Source organism: Cavia porcellus, unplaced genomic scaffold (genome assembly GCF_034190915.1).
Source record: "Cavia porcellus strain 051 isolate PalLab524CR breed Dunkin Hartley unplaced genomic scaffold, mCavPor4.1 scaffold_5, whole genome shotgun sequence".
Taxonomy (NCBI): Eukaryota; Metazoa; Chordata; class Mammalia; order Rodentia; family Caviidae; genus Cavia; species Cavia porcellus.
In genome coordinates this window covers 85,670,095-85,691,621 of record NW_026947488.1, presented here as the reverse complement: position 1 = coordinate 85,691,621, position 21,527 = coordinate 85,670,095, and the positions used below count along the sequence as shown (strand labels likewise).

Below are 21,527 nucleotides of genomic sequence, written 5' to 3'. Positions count from 1 at the left end.
AGAGCCAGTAATAGCTTTTCACAAAGAGGGTAAGGAAAAAGTCCAGGCAGTTTTAGAACTGACATGGCATTAACCTGTCATTTAATATCTTTAATAGTCATCAAGATGTTAGCAAAAACATCAGGAATGTACCCACACATTTAGCCTTTATAATTATGCAAGTATCCCCTTGTGCTGCTGCCAGGATATCTAAGAGCCATCTAGTTTTGGAGGAAGGCTTGTCTCATTAATTTTATTTTTTATTTAGGGGAGAGACGAGTCAAGGTATCCTCTACAGTGAATGACTACTTTGGAGGGCACATAGACAGATGACAAAAGTTTATCTATTTTGATTACATTTTTCTGCTGGGTGTTTAAAACCCCCTTTAAAATAAGACCCATGTTAATCAGAATTGACCTTTTGCCATCTATCAAGGTCAGGTAAGCCTTGTTGAGTATTACACTTGGAACTATCCACAGAACCTCTCAGCTCCTGTCAGGGTCAGCTGCCAGGATGGATCACAGTCTTGTTTAACCATATTGCTTTCTGTGAAAGCATGAGAAGCTTTGGAACTCTACATTTGGTGGCCTCTGTCCTCTAAGGTCAAACAGTCCCCCTGCTCAGGGATTGGGTGACTCACCAAAGTTGTAAGATCCTATAGAAAAGGTTCTGTCCTGTTCTAGGTCTCCACTAACGCCAGGGCCAAAATATTGGCTTTTTTTTTTTTTTTTAGCCCAGTTACCTCTCTAGTTCTGATTGCTAAACTTTAGCTGTTGAAAAGATCAATTATGTCAGTCTTAGCATATGTAAAGCACAAGTATAAATTTATTTATGTATTTTGGAGAGCCAGGTCTCACTATGTAGTTCAGGCTGGTCTTGAGCTCACTTACATAGCCCAGGCTGACATCAGACAGACTCACAGTGATCTTCCTGCCTCAGCCTCCCAACTACTAGGATTACAGTTGTGTATCACCAGGGCCAACAGTAAATTAATTTTTGATAGCTGTTGTCCTGTTAAATGCAAACAGTTTTTATAAGTGTTGTTAATTTAACCTCTTGAAGTCTCCAGTTAAAGAGTTTAAAGTTTAACTTTTGGCAAGTTGAAGAAAAAACTGCAGTTTCAAGAATCTGAAGAGAAAGAACTCAGACACTGTCTGACCTGGGAGAGGTCTGACAGAGAGAAGAACATGGACTCAGAAACTGTAGTCCTGAAAGGGTGTATGGTTTGGAGGAGGTTGGGAGAGCATGTGGTGTAAAGTTTGAGGAGTAGCATGCAGCTTGAGTTGACCTGCTTGCTTGTGAAGCCAGGTAGCCACAGTGTGGCCAGGAGTGTGGCCCCCTGGGGGGTGTCCAGTGGTGCAGGGCTGGGAGTGGGTGGAACATAGGACCACATTTTCCTTATCTAAGCTGGGCTCAGGCATGCTTGCAAGGAAGAAAGGTTATGTGCGCTGGTGCTTTGGTCCACTTCTAGGTACAAGACAGCAGGCAGTGTGTCTGATGGCAGGGAGAAGGGAGTCAGAGGAGGGAGAAATCTTACCTGATCTGAAACTGCAGGGGCAAGTCTGGGGAGCCATATGTGAAGCCAAGAGTCATAGGGTAGTCCCTTTAAGACACCAAGGGCTCAGTGCACGGCTTGGAGTCCCTCTAAGGAGGGGTACCCTGTCCCCGGGTTTCTGGCACTGAATATATTAAGGGTAAGGAGGGTAGAGAGACCAGCTGAGAAAGCTATGTATAAGCAACATAGCTGTTTATTCATAGTCGTGGGAGGAGGCTGAGTTCAGAGAACAGAGTTAGCAGGAAGAGAGGGTAGAACCAAGGATTTAAAAGGGAGGGCAAGTGTTGAGAACAGAGACAGTGCGGTTGTATTTCTCCAGGCAGGGCAGATGCAAGTATGGTCACATTTCTCGAGATGGGCAGTGCAGATGGACAGGGCTTTGTTCTTGTGTGGTTTTTGCATTGTGCTTGTAGGTGCTGGGCACATACCCATGAGTCATGACAACCTATTTGGTTTCCTTAACCTTTATCTGAAACTGTGTTTCCTGCACTTAATAATATAGTTAGTAAATGACAGGTGCTTGGGAATTTGGCACCACTAATAAAAATCACATTATTGTTGGAGATATGCTGAAATACCATTTATGGCTATCATTACTTTGAAATTATAATTGCTATTAAACCTACTGGTAGATCACATTTAACTTAATGACGAAGAGCCACCTATCTTACAATTTATTTCATATTTTTATATTCATATATAAATATATAATTCATTTCCTTGATACTCTTAGGTACATTTTTGTATATTAAACACTATCTTAAAAAATTATCTGAGCAGATTATTGATTTCACCAGCTAATAAAAGTTGTTTGTGGCACACAAAATCAAAACTACCTGTGAAGATTACTTTTCTTCCTATGTTGAGAATTAACCTAGGGAAGAAGGAAGTTGGAGAGAAAGAGCAGGAGAACTACATGTTAGGAGAGTTTCTTAGTAATTTAGATGAGAGGTAATGGTGAGTTGGACTGAGTAGAAAGTGATACATGGTTGGATTTTGATTATGTTTTCAAGGTCAAACTAATGGAATTTGCTAAGAGTGAATATGTAATATGAGAAAAGAAAAATTAAGGATGGTTCCAAGGTTTTGGATCTGCGTGTGGAAAGGTAGAACTGTAGATTATATTTGTTAAAAATCAAAAGTTCAAAGTTCAGTCAAAAAGTTTGAGATGCTTATTACGTAACTAAGTACTGCTTTGTGACTTGGTGTTTTCACTTACTAGGTCTTAATGTACACAGTTATTAGAATGAAATGAACTTGTATGTAGAAATGGCTTGAACATTAGAATATTTCAGTGTTTTACAAGAAACATTAATCTATGTATGATATGCATTTAAAAATGAAAAAAAAAATAAGAGAATGGACACTGTATATGATAGGATAGTTACCTGGTCATTAGGAAAACCAAAGATCCACTATGGAAAAATCTCTAAAATCTATGTTAATATAAAACAAAGTGGGATGAAAATCATAGAAATGTAATACTGTTTATTTTTAAAGAGAGACTGGGTGGTCAGGAAGACTCTCCCCCTTCCAGGATGGCAGTTGAATTTACTAGCCTTTTACATGTGTATTAACTCCTTAAAATGTCATTGATTCACATGGGGAGTGAGATTATGGCTCTTCTCTTCTTTGTATTTTTGTATTTTTTAAATATATATGTGACTAGAAGTTAGAAATACACATTAAAATGTTAATAGTTGGAGGTTTTTTTAGAAAGTGGAGTTTGATGTGATTAAAAAGTTTATTTTTTACCCTTGTAGACTATGAGAAGACAGCGAAATGAAGTTGTAGTTGAATTAAGAAAGGTGAGTTTGATTACTCTTTGTACTTCCGGGAATAATTCTAACATTATAGCATGAAGATATTAAATGTATACTGTATGTAAAATAAGCAATTTGCTATATAATTAAATTTTACTTAATATAGTTAAGCATTTTTTAGTCTCAAACACTCATTTTTCTTTCTTTTTTTTTACAAGAAATTTTACTGAATTTTAAAAGGGCTGGGGATTTAGCTCAGTGGCACATCACCTGCCTAGCAAGTGTGAGGTCCTGTTCAATTTCCAGTACCAAAAAAAAATATTGAATTGGCAAGATACAACTTGTCTACTATCTAAGAATAGATACATACCTTGCAGATATTTTTGGAAGTTTATTTTGTGTAAGTAATAGGGATAGTTCTACTAAATAATTTTGCTATTAATAGACAGTAGTTATTCCCTGCAAAGAACCAGAGAACTTGTTACTTGCAAATTTCACCAACTTTTCAAGTATTAGACAACAGTTGAGAATGTACTTGTAAATTTGCCCCAAACATTTTCAGTGAAATTCAAAAGTCTCTGGACTTTTCATAAGGCATTGTTGATTTTTGTTTAATTTTAAACTGCCTAACTTTTGCTCTGATTTTAAAGTGATGATATGTTCATAAACGAATGAAATACTTTTAAGTAAATACATGTGTTTGGTTTTGGTTTAAACTATACACTTACCTTTTTTACTCTAACATTTTATTTTGTTTTTTCTACCTCACCTTTCATTGGAAATGTAACGTTTGTGGTTTGGAACTTAAATTCGTGGTTATGTGCTGAATTCACATTTTGATTTAAATGTTTGCATTTGCATATTACTTTTAAAGGAGATTTTAGATTTTATATAGGCACAGGATTGCCTCACCTTTATATGACAATATTCAGTTTTTTTGAAGAACTGAAATTCTTCTACTTTTTTTTTTAAGAATAAAAGAGATGAACATCTTTTAAAGAGAAGGAATGTACCACATGAAGATATCTGTGAAGACTCTGATATAGATGGCGATTATAGAGTAGTAAGTCACTGTTATTCCTGTAATTTAAAATTACAAATGAAAGATTTCACATAAATATATCACTTTAATGTGACTTTTTAACTTAATTTTTTTATCTGTAATTTTTTTTCTCAGCAAAATACCTCTCTAGAAGCTATTGTTCAAGTAAGTTGAGTTTTTTACCCCTCTTCAAATTTCCTGGACTCAGCAATTAAATATTATGTGTTTACATCATAATGTGTTTTGTTTTTTATAGAATGCTTCAAGTGATAACCAAGGAATTCAATTAAGTGCAGTTCAAGCTGCTAGGTAAGTGAAATTTGGAGGACAAGTTTAAATTTTATGCATTATATAGTTTGTATTTTGAGGAGTGTTTCTGTTTTTTTGTCTTTTTGAGATAGGGTCTCGCTATGCAGTTAAGACTGGCTTTGAGCTCACTTTGTAGCCCAGGCTGGTCTCAAACTTGCAATGATCCTCTTGCCTCAGCCTCCTGAGTGCTGGGATTACAGGCATGCACCACCATGCCTGGCTGTATTTTGAGTTTTATGGTACAGTAATTCTGCTAATCAAATTTAACTTAGATGGCAAACAGTGGGAAAATCAAAGACAGTTTATTCAAAAAATTATTCTGTATATTTATAAAATTGATAACAATTTTAAAATTTGTGAGTTTAGCTGAATATGGGGGCCATTAAGTTTATATGCCATTAAGTTTCACAAGAGGTATGTATCTTACAGGAAACTTTTGTCCAGTGATCGGAATCCACCAATTGATGACTTAATAAAATCTGGAATATTGCCTATTTTAGTCCATTGTCTTGAAAGAGATGACAAGTAAGTATTTACTTATCTATCTTTAATTTAGAATGTGTCTTTTGGAGAAGGCAAAATTTTCTAGTAGTTAGTTTGTTCCTTAAAGTAGGAAGGAAAGGATTGAGAGGTAGAATTAAAAAGTCAACGTGAAAAACAGTACAAAGTATGCTAATACCAAGAAATGAAGGATGAACCACAGAGGAATTTCACAGTGCTAACTTTAATGTGTGATAGCCAGGTATGGTAGTACACACCTGTAATCCTGGCACTTACTTGGGAGACTGAGGCAGGAAGATCATCACCAGTTTGAGGCCAGCCTTGACTACATAGAGAATTCAATGCTAGCCTAAACGCCATAATGAGACCCTGTTTCAATAAATAAATAAATAATTTTTTAAAAATTTAATGATAATAATATGTAAACTTTGGAAAGAACTTTACCACAAACTAGCTAGATCAAATATGTGCTTGTCCCAAACTCTTTGGAATACGAAAAATCTTAATAAAAAGACGTTACTAAAATAAAGACATAATAGGCTTTTATGCTGAATAGATTTTTTTGTTTGGGCCTTTCCCTTTTTTTAATCCCTAATGCTGGGTGGATAGGTAGCTTTTAGAACAGATGGTTTAATACATGCTAGAGTGAGCAATGACTAGTAGGTATTTGGGCCATTGTAGAAATCTGTATTGTTGAAAATAATTTGTTATTTTGTAGTCCTTCTTTACAGTTTGAAGCTGCATGGGCATTGACAAACATTGCATCTGGAACTTCTGAACAGACTCAAGCAGTGGTTCAATCTAGTAAGTGGTTATTTACAAACAGTATTGTAACTTTTTTTAAGTCAGTAAAAAGTAATTCTTCTAAAACAATGTAACTGTATTATAAAATAATAGCCCGGCACAATGTGGAGTTCTTAAAATAGCTAATTTAAGCATATTATTTTAATCATCTTGTTCTGAGCCTGACCTTTTCTATTTTGAAAAATTCAATTACAATCTAAAATCAAGAATATTTCCTAGTTATAATAGCAGATTACATTATTGTATTTCATTTTATTTATAGAACATCAATAAGAAGAGTTGTGTCTGTTGCTATTCTACCTCCTAACTTTTCCTAGTGAAATTCTGTCCTAACATTTAAGGAAATACTCTTTAAAGTAGCCCTATTGAAAGAATGATTTGAAAGGTTTTTTTCATGTTATTTTAAGATGACTACCCTTTTTTTGCTTGCTTGTTTCATATTAACTGAAGTGTATCATTGTCTTGAATACTATTTCATTCTTCCGCCAAAGGTATTAATAATTTTAAGGAAGATACTTTAAAAATCTTTTTAAAATGTAAGAAGTAAATTGGTATAAACTTGTTAAGATCATAAGGACTAAATTATGATTTTGGGACAAGGGACAGAAATTTTATATTTCTGCTTGCATTTTATATTTTAATGTGTTCTAATATTACTTAGAAAAGAAAAATACCTTAACTACTTTACAGTTTATCCCAAGCATCACTTGGTAGCAACATTTGTTTACATATTGACTGTCCTAGGCATTGTCAAGCAGGTGTTGTCGTTTCAACCATTTGATTCTTGTTTGCATGAGATACCCTATATGTCTATTTGTTTCATATCCACTACTTTTTGCATACTTTTGTATTTAGAATGTTGTATTCACCTTTGATGTTTGTTTCTAGTGAAACCTAATAAGTTTTGGTTGTTTTTTTTTAATAATTTGCGATTTTATTTGTAAACTATAACCTATAATTTTGTGCTGCGATCTAAAAACTTTATCGTAAGTGCCTTAGATATAATTCTTATACTTCAGAACACAATGATATTCTTTTACAATACAAAGTGGACACCTTTGGATCTAAGACTGAAAGAAGCAAGTGCCAAAAGATATGCAAAACAAAAAACTGAGAAAGGGAGAGATGTTGGCATATCTGAGAAGAAAAGTCTATGTTATGACAGACAAAAAGATGTTTCCTTATTGTCAGCTATTTATAATACAGAAATGATCAAACTTGAAAGAAGAAATGAAACTTTAACAATTCCAAATTTAACCAGGTGTTGTGACGCATGCCTGTCGTTCCAGCACTCAGGAGGCTAAGGCAGGAGGGTTGCTGTGAGATCAAGGCCAGCCTGGACTACAAAATGAGTTCAAGGCCTGAATGAACTACATAGCAATACCCTGCCTTATAAAAAAGAAAAGAAAAGGAAAAAAAAAATATATATATATATATATATATATATATATATTCCAAATTTAAAACGCAGTCAATGATTATGACAATTCTATGGTGTTGACAGAATTGACTACCATCTAACAACCTACTGTATAATCAAGAAGTAGAGAAAAAATATTATGCAGTATTTATGTACTTCTGGACCAAACAGTACAAAAATCATTTGTTACTCAAAATGAGCAGATTCAAAAGTTATTTACAGTTTAAATTTGGTCTAATGTTAGACCAAATAATGGAAAGATGCAGTATCATGTAATTGAAAAATAAGGGATACCAAAATGCCAACCATGATGTCAGTCATCAATGTCTGTACCATTACATTTAATGGGTAGACATTTTACCACCCACAGAAAAAAGGAAAGACCTACATGACAGTGTAAACTGTATTGTTCAAAGAAAGACACTAATGCAAAAAAGAATTCAGAAAGAGACTAGATACTACTGTCCAGATCGTAGCATTACATTTTGTGTTGAATGATTTACACAGAAAAATTATTTGCATACATTTGATGAAATTGTGATTTTTTTTTCCCCTGTTACATTATCTTACAAAAATTAACAACAAAAAAAGGATGCAATTTTTGGTCATTCTGTATTTAAATAATTGGATTGGTAAGTGGTTAGACCCCACTAAAACTGTTTTAGTCTTTAGTTCACATGTACTTTATGGGTCTTTTGGTTTTGTTTTGTGTAGTTAACTATTAGGTAACTTATGGTTACATGATCATGTCTTATTCTTTCTCATTCTTTCCTGTGTTACAGGTTATCTGACATAAAAGATTAGAAAGAGGCTTAAAATGTTTCTCTGCTAGTCTGTCTTTAATACCAAAAATAATATATCAATTGTTTAAGCCTAATCAGCATATACTTAAATAGTACTCTCAAGGTAATAATAGAAAAGTTGTTTGTTTAGTGAATTGTTAATCTGTTCAGATATAGACCTGTCTCTTCATTTCCCATTCTTGTTAAGCAACAGAAACCATATTTTAATTCAAAAGGTTTCTTGTGACCCAGGAGTCACTGCCCTCTACCTACCCATATGGTGTTAATTTACATTTTCATACTCAGAAGTTATCTAAACAATTGAACTTTTTCCCTCAAGACTTGAGGATAATACTCTATAAGAGGTTCAAATTGGAGTTAGATTGGCACTAGGGACACAGATCAGTGATAGTAAATGTGTTTATTTATGCACAAAGCCTGGGGTTCAATATCGGGTGCAAACCACTTCCCCCTTCCATTGGAATTAGGTAAGGTTTAATTGTGAATGAAATTTTGCCTAATTTGACATTTGTTTATATGGCATTTTTAATAGGGTGCTGGTCAAAATTCTCCTAATACTGCTATCCTAATATTTAATGAGGATATATTGTCATTATTTTTTGATAGGCCTCTTACTTTGATGCATTAAGTGTTAACATGTTCTTCCTTCAGATGCTGTGCCACTCTTCCTAAGGCTTCTCCATTCACCCCATCAGAATGTCTGTGAGCAAGCCGTGTGGGCACTGGGAAACATCATAGGTTTGTATAAAACTTGAATCCACCAATTGTTATGATCATATATTGGGTAATAAATATTTCTGCTAGTAGTCCAAAAGGAAAAACAGGTTGTCTTCAGTACTAGTTTTTGTGAGGAGGCAAAACATAAGCCAATAATTTTGCCACATAATAGCAGTTCTGAGAATCCAAAATGAAAACTTTTTATATGTTTTTATATGTTTTTGTACATTAAAATTTATTAATGTATAGAATATAGCAATATTCCTTGTTTATGAATCTTCGAGACGTATCTGTAGTCTATTTATCATCTAAATAGTGTCACAATTGCCGTGTCTTCCAGATTTTCTCTGTATATAGAAAGAATAAAGAGACACTTCTTACAAGTCAGGTGTTTGTTTTTTAATAAGACACTAACTTAAGCTAACCTCAAATTCAAAGTGAAAAAGATCTGGGGTCACTAATATAGCTGATAGAATTTCGAGGATCTAGCTTACTAAGAGGATAGAGTAAAGTTACAGTGCTTTTTCTAGAGTCTGATTTGGTGAGGGAGAAGTTTGTTTGCCCCCCCACTCCATCCCACCCCACCCCTCCCCACCCCTACCGAGGATCAAACTCACGACCATGCGCTTGCAAGGCAGGTATTTAAGCCGCTGAGCTAAATCCCCAGCCCCAAGGGAGAAGTTTTAGTTTAGTTGTATTTCCTATTCTGGAGGTTGAACCCAGGACCCTCATCTAAATAATATTCCCAGTCACTTTTACCCCCCCCCTTTTTTTAAAGTTTTACCATAGGTATTATGACTGGATGACAGCTTAATTTGTATAATATCCTTCTTTTTCCATTTTGACAGTTTTTTTCATATTACATGATAGTTTTTGTTTTTTTGCTTTGTTTTGGTTTCTTCAGTACTGAGACCCAAACCCAGGAACTTCACAATGAGGGATACCCCCTTCCCTTTTTTATCTTTTATTCTGAAAAAAGGTTTCTCTAAATTGCTAAATCACCCAGATTGAACTTGAATTTCCATCCTTAGTTTTCCAGACTACTAGCAGACTACTAGCAAGGTACTACATACCTTGTACCTGGCTTTCTGCACATTGTTGTGAAGAAATATTTAGAATTGCTTTGATACACTTCTTTAATGCCCTTTATCTAAGGTAACATGAAAGATGGGATGCTTATGAATTTTTATGGGACGATTTCTCTGTAACTGCTTCTGGCATAGGTTATACTGCTATTAAGAATTACATTGTATATCCTAAGGCTCTCATTCCTTTGCTTGTATAGCAAGCTTTAGAATTTATTCAAAGGCCAAGGATTTAGCTCAGCGGCATAAGTGCCTGCCTGCAAGCACGAGGTCATGAGTTCAATCCCCAGTACCAGAAAGAAAAAAAAGAATTCAAATGTGTGGATGCAAAAACACTGAGCCTCTTATCCTTGGATAGTATAGGCAAGGAAAAGTGTTTTCACTTACAGTAATAGTTCAGCACGGCTTCATGCTAGAAATTATACTGACACTGTAGATACAAAAATTAAATTTGATGGTTGGTTATACCAGTGGTACTCAAACTCTAGTATGTTACCACAATTATGCCTGGAGCCGGGTATGGTGGCTCACGCCTGTAATCCCAGCACTCGAGAGGCTGAGGCAGGAGGATCATTGTGAGTTCGAGACCAGCCTGGGCTGCAAAGTGAGCTCAAGACCAGCCTGAACTGCATAGCGAGACCCCGTCTCAAAAAAGACCAAAAAAAAAAAAAAAAAGAATCCTGGCCTCAGACTTTCTGCTTTAATAAGTCTGAGCTCAAACCCAAAAACCACATTAGAAACCACTGTTCTGGTAATATTTAGTTCTCGTCTTTCTGAATGTATAGAGTAATTTATAGTTCATACTCTGATATTCTCATGAGACTAAGTAAAATGCTACATGTATTTTTTTTCAGTAGTATTTTGACATTTTTTTATCAAATGACAATTTGTTAAATAGTACCATTCAAGCAGAAACGTAACAGTTTTCTAGTCACGGTATTTTATTTTAATTTAAAAGTACTTGATTAGTTTCTATAATCAAACCAGAGTAGATGACATCTTAGCTGTTTAACACAATGTTATGTACAAATGATAAAAAAAATTGTTTAATATTGAATAGTGTCGAAGCTGAATACACGTGCAGGGCTGTGGTACGGCCCGGCATGATTGAACTAAGAATGAAGGGACACCTCAGATGGCAAGATAGGCCACAGCTGAGGCCACCTGGAGACTTTCTGGACAGTTTTCCTTAATTAGCATCGTCTGTTGCTCTGAGGGGTCCCCCTCTCCCAAGCTCCTGTTGAGGTTCCTCCATTGTCCATTCAACTCCTTGCTTGTTCTGATTAAATACAGGTAGCTAACAGAGTCACAAACTCTGGAGGATTTCACTCCTCCTGCAGCCCTGAAGATCGTGCTGCATGTCTCATTCCTTTGAGCCTTCACCATGCACTCCTTTGGGGGTCTGGCACTGACTCCCAACAGTTTCACATTTCTCAGTCAATATGACTTAATTATTTTTGTGCAATGACAACCACAAGTTTCTTTGGTTTTTGTTTTGTTTTTTTGGTTTGGTTTGGATTTTTGAAACAGAGCCTTACTATGTAATTCAGGCTGACTTTAAAGTTACTACATTATCCACACTGGCCTTCAAACTCATGGCAGCCCTCCTGCTCAGCATCCCAAGTGCTGAGATTACATCCATGCACCACCACTCCAAATTTAGATTTAAGTTCATTTCATAAGTAAGCTTATAAGGGTGAAGATTAGATTTTATGCAGAACCTTAGCTCCTGACATACTTCTCTTAGCGTTCAGAGACCTAGGATGTGAACTTAGTTGCTACATTACTAAACTTTAATGTAAAGCTAAATACATGGTCTCAATCAAATACCAGAAACAGCATAGTGTACCAAATACTTTGTATTTTCTGAAAGTAATTATTGTTGATCTGGTTTATTAAACTGATCTTTTCTACAGGTGATGGACCCCAATGTAGAGATTATGTCATAAGTCTAGGAGTTGTGAAACCATTACTTTCATTCATAAGTCCATCTATTCCCATAACATTCTTAAGAAATGTTACTTGGGTTATGGTCAACTTATGTCGCCACAAAGACCCACCACCACCAATGGAAACCATTCAAGAGGTAAATAAATTTTTAAAAATAAGTAAAATATATAATATTATATGTATGTCTTTATGTGTATTTTAAATCTTTGTATATTTCTTTTCAGATTCTTCCAGCCCTTTGTGTTTTAATCCATCACACAGACGTAAATGTGAGTAAATATGCCTTCTTGTGTTTTTACACATACACACACACATGTGTATGTATGTATAAGGCTTCTATGCATAGGAAAAAAATGTAATTTCAGTAAAGAAGTAAAGCTGAACAACATAGGGGAAAATTAGTACTGACAAGATTTTAACATCACGAATATATATATAGTTTATTCTTACTAACATAGAAGAAGGAGGCAAAAGTAGCTCAAGGAACACAAATGAGGTAGAAGACTGCCCCATTTGCTTATAAAAGGCAGCCTTTGATGTGTTTAAAGAAAACAACCTGTGAATATGGTCTAGGGCTGTATCTCAGTGGTAGAGCCTTTGTCTAGCATGAGTAATACATTCAATCCCAGCACAATTAAATAAATAGATGATATAGATAGATATACACATACATACATACTAGAAGTCAGACATGTGGTACCTACCTGTACCCCAGCAATCTGGGAGGCTACAGCAGGAGGACTACAAATCGTAACCCAACATGGGTAATTTAGTGACTTAGCAACCCTTATCTCAAAATTCATTCATTCATTCATTCATTCATAAATAAATAAATAAATAAATGGTTAGGGGGGTTAGCTCAATGCAAAAGCCCTGAATTCAATCATAGTACCTTGGGTTAGTGGAGTGAGAAAAGAAACTGGAGGTATAATGGGTTAAGGAAATCATGACTTAATATGTAGTAATAACAGTCAGAAACTTGTATAACTCTTCAAAAATACTTTGACAACCATGAGCAGTGTGGGATAGCTTTAGTCACTAAAAGGGCTGAGCCTTGAGTATCTTGAGTCGAACAGTTTGAGGCCAGCCTGGGGAACATAGGAAGACCACCCTGTCTTATAAAAACTAGTGTTTGAGTTGCTGTGTTTCTTTAGTTTCTAGGCTTACAGTTTTGATACTAGTCCCTTTAAATAATATATAGTTCAGATAATTTAGAAGTTCAAGTATATATAAGCAGTTTTTGGTTTGGGCTCATTACATTAGAACTGTTTGATTAAATTTTTAATATTTTGTGTTTCAAAGATTTGCAGAAAAGATTAATCTGAAAGCTTATATATCTACTGGTGGATCAGTCATCTTGGTTGACTATTCAAAAATATGTTACTTCTACCTGTTTACCCCTATCTAGAAATTGTGACTGTTTTTCTTACTGTTTATATAGCTTTAGAAATTTCTCAGATTGCATTTTTCTTTTTAGTAAAAAAAATACTGTTTACTAAATAGGATAACCACCAGTAGCAAATTATTAAATCAGGCCATTAAAGAAATTCTAAAAAGTCAAAATTAGTACATAAGTGAAATATTACACATAGATGGAAAATAGAATATAAATTTTATCTGATATAAAAAGTACAAAAGAGATCTACTTTGAGGTTTTAGTCTGGGTTCATTAATGACTTATTTAGCAATGAACCTTTCAAAAAGGTATCAAATTTTTATTTACAGTCATACATAAGTAACTCAAGGGTTGAGAATATGGCTCAGTGGTAGAACACTAACTTAGCATATGAGACCATGGGTTCCATCCTAAGCAACCACAAAAACAAAGCAACAAAAACCACAAGTAACTTGATAATTTTTGTCTGTCATCAAACTTTAGTATACTCAAAATACTCCTGAAAAAAAACTAATTGCATTTGCAATTTGAAATTTAGTTGTTTTATGTGACATGTCTATTTTGTGTGAAATCTTTCATTTAATGTCTTCTTTTTGCTTTAAAAGTATCTTTAGAACTTTTTTGAACTTATGAAAGAACAAGGACAAAGTAGTGTTTTTCTTGAAAAGGCTTTGTGTTCCAGAAAGGCTTTGGAACTAAAATTCAGGCACAGTTACAATTTCTGTGGGTTTTGTCAATAATTATATTATTTAAATGTAGCAGTATAATAATTGTCATACTACTTTTTGGCCATAACTTCTAATTAGGATTTAAATTGAAAGATCAAGCATATGACCTGCTGTGTTCTTCAAAATGTAATCATTTAAAAATTATACAATATTTTGTAGTATAAATTATAGAGGTGGCTTCTTTTTCTGAGACAGGTTCTGAAGTTACCCAGGCCGGGCTCAAACTTATGGGTGCTGAGACTACAGTTGTATGTCATCACATCTGATTTGCCCCCCCCCTTTTTTTTTTTTGGTATCAGGGATCAAATTCATGACCTCACAGTTGCCAGGCAGGTGCTGTGCCTCTGAGCTATATTCCTGACCCTACTTCCAATTTTATAAGGCAAGACAAACTGGTTGGTGAAGATGAAACTACTATAATAGTAATAACTGATACTGTCTTTAGGCATACTTGAATAGTACTCATGATAGCAGAGAATTCCTTGAATATAGCCCAGATGTTTCAAACCACTGTGCGTGTTATATACATACAGTATTTCCAAATATACACATTAGCTGTGGTGTCCTTTGACCTATTATGCCTCAGCCTGAGCGTTTGAGAAAGCAGGTTTTTTTTCTGCCTCTTATTTCATATAGTATGTAGTGTATGTCACTTAGTGACTAAAAATTGAACACTAGTCTGTGTTTAAAACCATAATTAACCAAAATTTCAGTGATTTGAGGTAAGCGAAGAAATAAAAAAGATAGTAAAACAAATTAGATTGGTGATATATTTAAGAATTACTCAAGTGAAAGGGTACACAAAAAGGATTAAGATATGTTATGTACATGTATCATCTACCCATAATGAATGTAGTCTGGTACAAACTTGTACTGATAAAGAATCAAGGGCCGGAATATACCTCAGTGGCACAAGTGCCTGCCTGGCAAGCACAAGGTTGTGAGTTCAATCCCCAGTACCAAACAAACAAAAAAAAAAGGAATTAAAAAAAATTAAAGAAATAGACATTAAAATGAAGAAATATTCGGACAGCATTTGAATTTTCATTTTATTTACTAGATATTGGTAGATACAGTTTGGGCCCTGTCTTACCTTACGGATGCTGGCAACGAACAGATACAGATGGTAATAGACTCTGGAATAGTTCCTCATTTGGTTCCTCTACTCAGTCACCAGGAAGTTAAAGTACAGGTAAGTTTGTTCTTCTTAAAATGTTATTTTTCTTACCATGGTTTTAGCATGGCTTTCAAAAGGTAATTTCAGTAGTTCAGAGTATATTCTTAATGTCATAACATGTCTGAGATAGAAATCCCTGTTCTAAAAATGGAAAAAATGGGTTTCTTAGCTAAACTCAGGAAGAATTAGTTTATGGACCAGTTTGTCATTTAAAGGTATTTGTGCCTATAAACACTTTTGCTGTATGTATAATTGAGTTTGCATTTCTTAAGTTTGATTCTTAAGTCTGGGTAAGGGGCTTGGGGTGATGTTTTGTTTTGCTTTCAGATTGCATCTTCAGGTTTATTACTGGTCTTGGAATTAGTGCTTTAGAAAATAGGGCTTAGAATTTTTCTTTAGGTAGTGCTCAAAGAAGCTTAATGTTCTGTAGAATTATAGTAAGAACCAGCAAGCAATTCCGTTTCTGTGTGTATATGCAAGAGAACTGAAACATGTATCAGCATGTATCAACTGAAAACATGTATCAGCATAAAAAGTTATGCATAAATGTTGTAGAAGCTTTATTCATAATACCTGAAAGTAGAAATAATGTAATGTCTATCACATAATGAATGGTTAAATGATATGATACCGTTTGACCATGAAGAGAAATGAAATACTGTATTGATATAATAACATAAACTTGTTTCTGTTGTATAGAAAGTCAAGGGTACATAAATTCCTAGCCATGGGCAGGCATAGTGGCTGCTAAAGACCTGGGGTGAGGGAGTGAGGGTGACAGCTAATGGATGCATGTATTCTTTTGAAGGTGATAAAAATGTTCTGGAATTAGATACTGATAATGGCTGTGCAACTTTGATTGTACAATATATATGGAATTGTACTATAAAAAAGGTGGGGTTTTTTTTTTTTTTAATACCTGAGTTATTTGTCTTATGGAATAGAAAATTAGGAAGAAAAGTTTTAACTTAGCAGGAAATTACTCAGTGTAACTACAGAAAAATAATTAAGATTTTATGATAGTGAAACTTCATGTCAAGCAGATTTCTATTTTTTAAAACAATTCTAATTTGCTATGTTTGTTTATGGCACTAATAGCTGTCTCTCATTAGCCTTCATTTATTGACCATCTTCTCTTATAATTTATACTATGTCAAGCTTAATTTCTATGGTGTTGGTAACCACATTTACTATGAAGGTTAGGCCAGGAAGTTAACAAATTCTAGTTCAGCCTGGGCATTTAGCATGACCCTGTTTCAAAATAAAGGCTTGAGCATTTAGCTTAGTGATAGAACCCCTACCTATCGTGTATAAGACACAACCACAAGAAATAAAAGCTACTTAAGATCTACAATATGTATCTTATTTTTTTAATTTATTTTTTATTTTTAGGAGAATAAAACCAAACAAAATAAAACAGAATAAAACCACTCAAAAGAAAGCAGTGAAAGCAGTATAGGACTTCAAAACAAAATAATAGGAAATCAGCAATGGCTACCATAATATAAAAAGTGTTTGTTGTTTGATTGCTTATTTGGTACTGGGGATCAAACTCATGAGCTCACACTTGTCAGGGAGTCGTTTGTGCCACTGAGATATATCCCTGGCCCTTATGACTTGTGTCTGATACCTCTGTTCTTAATCAGTGTCTGGCACAAAGTAAGTGCTCAAAGAGATAGGTTTGTTGGAATGAAAAGAAATGGATGAACGAGTATATTTCATCTTTAGTAAGTGCCTAATACAGCTTTTTAAATAATGAATACTTCACATTCAGCAACATCTCATTAAATCTTTTAACATTTCAGACTGCTGCACTTAGAGCTGTGGGCAACATTGTTACAGGAACTGATGAGCAAACACAGGTAGTTTTGAACTGTGATGCTCTTTCACACTTCCCAGCACTCCTGACACATCCCAAAGAGAAAATTAATAAAGTAAGTATTTGTAAAATTAGGGCCCCAGAAATGTCTTATGAGAGATAGAGAAAATAAAATATTTTACTCTTGTTGACAAAGATTGGTTTATGATTTTTCCATATATAAAACAAGCCAAGTACAAAGTGCTTTTTTAATCTTTATTTGGTATTGCTGGGGATTAAACCCAGCACCTTATGCATGCTAAACATATGATGCATTACTGAGCTACATACTCATCAGTACAGTGCATTTTTGGCTCTTTTGGAAATGATGAAATAGAGATAGTTGGGTGTTGAATGTTGTATGACTGGAAATTTTAGTAATCTGTAAGTAATTCTTTCAGTTGAGTATTTTGTAGTTAGTTAATAGAGTGTGTGCGCGTGTGTGTGTGTATGCGCTTGTGGCTATGGAAAGGGGGCACTGAATGGTGATGCTGATATTGGAGTGCATCTGAGGCTGTTGTAGAAAATAACATGGGTTCTTGATTACAACATTGCCAATGATTATTACCCAAGAACAGCTCACCTAAGTAGCCTAGCACCCTAAAATCTCTAACAGGTTCATTGATGTGGTCCTGTGATCTGATCCAAAAGAGCCTACTGGGTACTAACCAATACTAACATTGTTTTTGAAGTAAAACTTGTTTTTACCAATTGTAGAAATAAAGAAAATGTGGTCCTTTAGTAACTAAATTGGTAAATTCTAATAATAGCCTGCATAGCATGTTAGGGAGATACTATGTCTTATTTCTTATTAACTGTGATTTAATAATGCAATTATTAACTTTGAAACTTGTGAAATACTTGAGACTACTATCATAGTCTTAGAAAAAGTTTAGTGCTGTTGTGGTGCAAAGGTTAGCATTAAAAGATGAGTAGAATAGATCAATAAAGCAATCAAGCACTGGCTCCACTTTAGCTCTCAAAAGAATAATTCAGTGAAAAACATAAGCATACCAGCCAGGTATAGCAGTGGTATAACCTGTAATTACAGCTACTCAGAAGAAGAGAAAGAATTACAAGTTCAGCCTGAGCAGTGTAGCAAGATGTTATCTCAAAACAAAATGTAATTATACTAAAATTAAGTTACTCTTTCATTTTTGGTATCTCCATCATCTTGAATTCTTAACTGGGGTAATTTTAAGAATCTATATTTATATCACAGTTCATCAATTCCTCAGTATTTGTTCAGCCAAGATGCTTTGAGTTTGGAGCCTTTGCCTTTAAAAATTCTTTTAGAAGGATTAGTTCATTGTGACTTGAATTACGAACATTAGCAAATTGTCCCAAAAAGTTCAGGAAGAGGACATAAGAATTGAGAGTTTATTATGGAACTCAGTAATAAAAATTATTTGAGTAATGTAGTGAGTGCTGTTTTTCTTAGCTTAAATACAGATTTACTTTTTGATGAGAATATTGAAAGGATCTTATTCTACAGGAAGCAGTGTGGTTCCTATCTAACATCACTGCAGGAAATCAGCAGCAAGTTCAAGCCGTAATCGATGCCAATCTTGTACCAATGATAATACACCTTTTGGATAAGGTAAGAAATCGTCTTAGATATGTCTGAGTAAAGGGAAAGGAACCTATCAAATTAGTAACATTTCTGTTTATTAAGTTAAAACTTGTAGAAGGTATATTTCTTCTTGGAAATTCCTGGGCCGTCTTCTGTGTATTTCTTTATCAAACATGCTATTGTTCTGGGAGTTACTGACGACTCATATTATTACTTACTAATAATAAATATTTGCCTATTTTTCTAAGCTTACAGACAAAATTACCTGGTGTAATATAAACCCGTAAGGTTAAGGATTATCTGCATTAGACTGAAAAAGAAACTGATAATAAATTGCCTAACATCAAATAGCAAGTAAAGTATGCTATTAATTGTATATTATATAATCTCTCATGCACATATTAACGTTTTGAAAGACAGAATTAACAATCATGGCATGAGAATTTCCCCTTGAATGCTTGTCTACAATTCTGATAGGCAATATCTCTGTGTTTCTGTTCTTCCATATTTTCTGTAAATTGATATATGAAATTCACTCTTTGAAGCAAGAATACCTCATGTACTGCTCCCTACTTCCTAGTGAGTCACATCAAGAGATGCACAGTAGAGTGTTTGTCCTGCATGTGTTATGTGGTCTCAGATATTATCAACGTTCCTAACAGGTGATCATAAAGTTATCCATCAGGCTTTCATCTAGTGGTTTTTAGGTAACCATTGATGATCCTTTCCTGGATCCCTTATTTTACTAGAAGTTGCAGAATAATGACTTTCTGTGTCATTCTTTGTGTATTGGTCATGATTCTTTAGTAAAGAACTTATCATTTTTCCCTCAAGGTTAACGACAAAGTTTAGAACTGGATCACTTTTCCCTTTTTCTTCTTCTTTTTTCCCAGTTCAAAATGCTTGCATCCTCTTCAATCTGCGGTTAGGCTCCACACACTCAAGTGTCATCACAATCTTCATCATTTTAGCCTTCTTCCAGAAAGTAGGTTTGGTCTGCCCCCTGTAGCCACTCTGCTTCTGATCATAGCACCTCTTTCCTTGGACGTACAGGGAATCTTGTCCTTCTTATACTGGGTCTCTTTTTGAAGCTGGTGCTTGCTATACTTATGGAAAGTCCTTCGGGTTTTGGGTACATTGACCATCTTGGCAATAGAGCTGTCTACTTTATGAAAACAAGAGGTCTGGCGCCTGTACACCTCACCTCACACCACTCGTGCGTCCAGTGTACAGCTTCTTAAAGTTAGGTAGAACCTGCTGGTTATAGGCTGTGTAGAGGAGTTGTATTAGGTAGGAGGAACTCAACAGAAAATCATGGCAATTCTTCAACCAATTCCTCTTCCAAATCATGGGTGAGCAGGAGCATTGTCCATGATGAGAGCCTTGCGCGGTAAACCTTTATTCTCTAGATACTTCTTAACAATAGTACAGAAAGCCTCCCTGATATGATAGCCTCAAGAAAAGATGTATAGTACCCTTGTTACCCAGACTTTTGAATTAGATCTCCACATTACCCCTAGTTTATTCTTCATGACTATGTTTTCTGAATACTCTAAGGATCTCAGAGTGATAAACCAAGAGAGGCTTTATCTTGAAATCACCACTCACATCGGCACATAGCAGCAGTAAGATTAGCCTGTCTTTCATAGACTTGTGGCCTGGTGTCTTTTTTTTTCCTCTTCCTGGATAATTTATGTTTTCCTTTATTGCATCCCAAATACTGTGTATAGTCATCCAAGTAGTCTTTTTAGCTTTTCTCACCATTCAGAAAGTTATATTTATAATCCCATTGAGATGTTATTGGAATCCCAGCAAGTTAATTTTAATCTACCACCACTAATGCAACCCACGGCGAGAGTAAAAACACCAAGACATGTTCCAAGTTAAGGGCAGCCAAGGGGTCCTAAATCTAATCCCTGTGAGGACATGTGAACAAAGGCCTTGATTTTAGGCCCTTCCAGAATTTATTACCTTGTGACTCAGGGATGAATGACAGTGAGGATGGTAGGAATTATGTGAGTAACTTGAGCTGGCTGGCCAGGTGGAAGATTGGCATCTCTGTGAATTGTAGAGATAAAGATATGCAGAAGGATCAATTTACACAATCTAAGGTAACAATGGAATTGTTTTGGGAGGCTGTGGCTTTGGTTTTTGATATGTAAACTCTTGTGCCCTGGGGAATCATAGCCTTTTTATCTTGAGGCTCATACTCCATTGACATTCCTGGAGCTGTTGGCTCTAACATCCCACTGTGCTCATATCCTGTACATATCTTGTATGGAAAACATTATGCCAGGAAACAGAACTGTCTGTTGGGTTTAGAGATTATATACCAGCACCTCGGCTAACTTTATTTATAATGCTTAGAGCCAATTAAAGAAAAAAAATACCCTAGCCATCTTTTTACATGTCAGTATAAAAAAATAGGTTTCCAAATAATTAAAGTCACAATAATTGTTTTGCATTTAAGGGGAGTCACTAGAGTTGTCTACCGCATTCCTGGGGCACTGTCTTCCAGTAAAGGCTAGTTTTATTGCAATTGAAAACTTCATGAGAGCAAAAGCCATTTCTCTATGTCATTGCTTCAAAGTAGTATATGTAATTTTCAGCAACCCTTTTATCAGTACTGGCTGCCTCACGGTGCCAAGTTACACTTGCTTTAAAATTGCAAAGCCACTCCTTATTAGCATAAAATGTTTCACTATTATCACTCCTTGATGAATTACCCTTTATAAGATCTGCGTTTGTACACTAGCTTTTTCACAAATTATAAGGATATAACCTGCTATCCACCTTTTGTTTATCCATACTGGTAATGGCCTTTTTACCTTGACCAACACTGTTGATCATGACTTACTAATTTGAG

General features: G+C 34.9%; 1 protein-coding gene, 1 non-coding gene and 1 pseudogene across 2 annotated transcripts in view; 2 read left to right on the top strand and 1 right to left on the bottom strand.

Annotated features, from left to right (window-relative positions):
- Window positions 1–21,527, top strand: part of Kpna4 (karyopherin subunit alpha 4) — a 64,068-nt gene that overhangs the window by 27,765 nt on the left and 14,776 nt on the right. The window contains exons 2-13 of the mRNA XM_063249280.1: window positions 3,299–3,343; window positions 4,272–4,361; window positions 4,476–4,505; window positions 4,597–4,649; window positions 5,079–5,174; window positions 5,869–5,954; window positions 8,829–8,915; window positions 11,896–12,065; window positions 12,154–12,198; window positions 15,114–15,245; window positions 17,036–17,164; window positions 18,584–18,688. Of these exons, the coding sequence (XP_063105350.1) occupies window positions 3,299–3,343; window positions 4,272–4,361; window positions 4,476–4,505; window positions 4,597–4,649; window positions 5,079–5,174; window positions 5,869–5,954; window positions 8,829–8,915; window positions 11,896–12,065; window positions 12,154–12,198; window positions 15,114–15,245; window positions 17,036–17,164; window positions 18,584–18,688 (1,068 nt within the window). The remainder of the gene's footprint in view (window positions 1–3,298; window positions 3,344–4,271; window positions 4,362–4,475; window positions 4,506–4,596; window positions 4,650–5,078; window positions 5,175–5,868; window positions 5,955–8,828; window positions 8,916–11,895; window positions 12,066–12,153; window positions 12,199–15,113; window positions 15,246–17,035; window positions 17,165–18,583; window positions 18,689–21,527) is intronic.
- On the top strand, window positions 17,409–17,736 carry LOC111753500 (small Cajal body-specific RNA 7). Its single transcript, XR_002788288.1, has one exon. It is a non-coding gene; the product is annotated as a small Cajal body-specific RNA 7 (non-coding RNA).
- Window positions 19,510–19,806, bottom strand: LOC134476135 (large ribosomal subunit protein eL42-like; annotated as a pseudogene).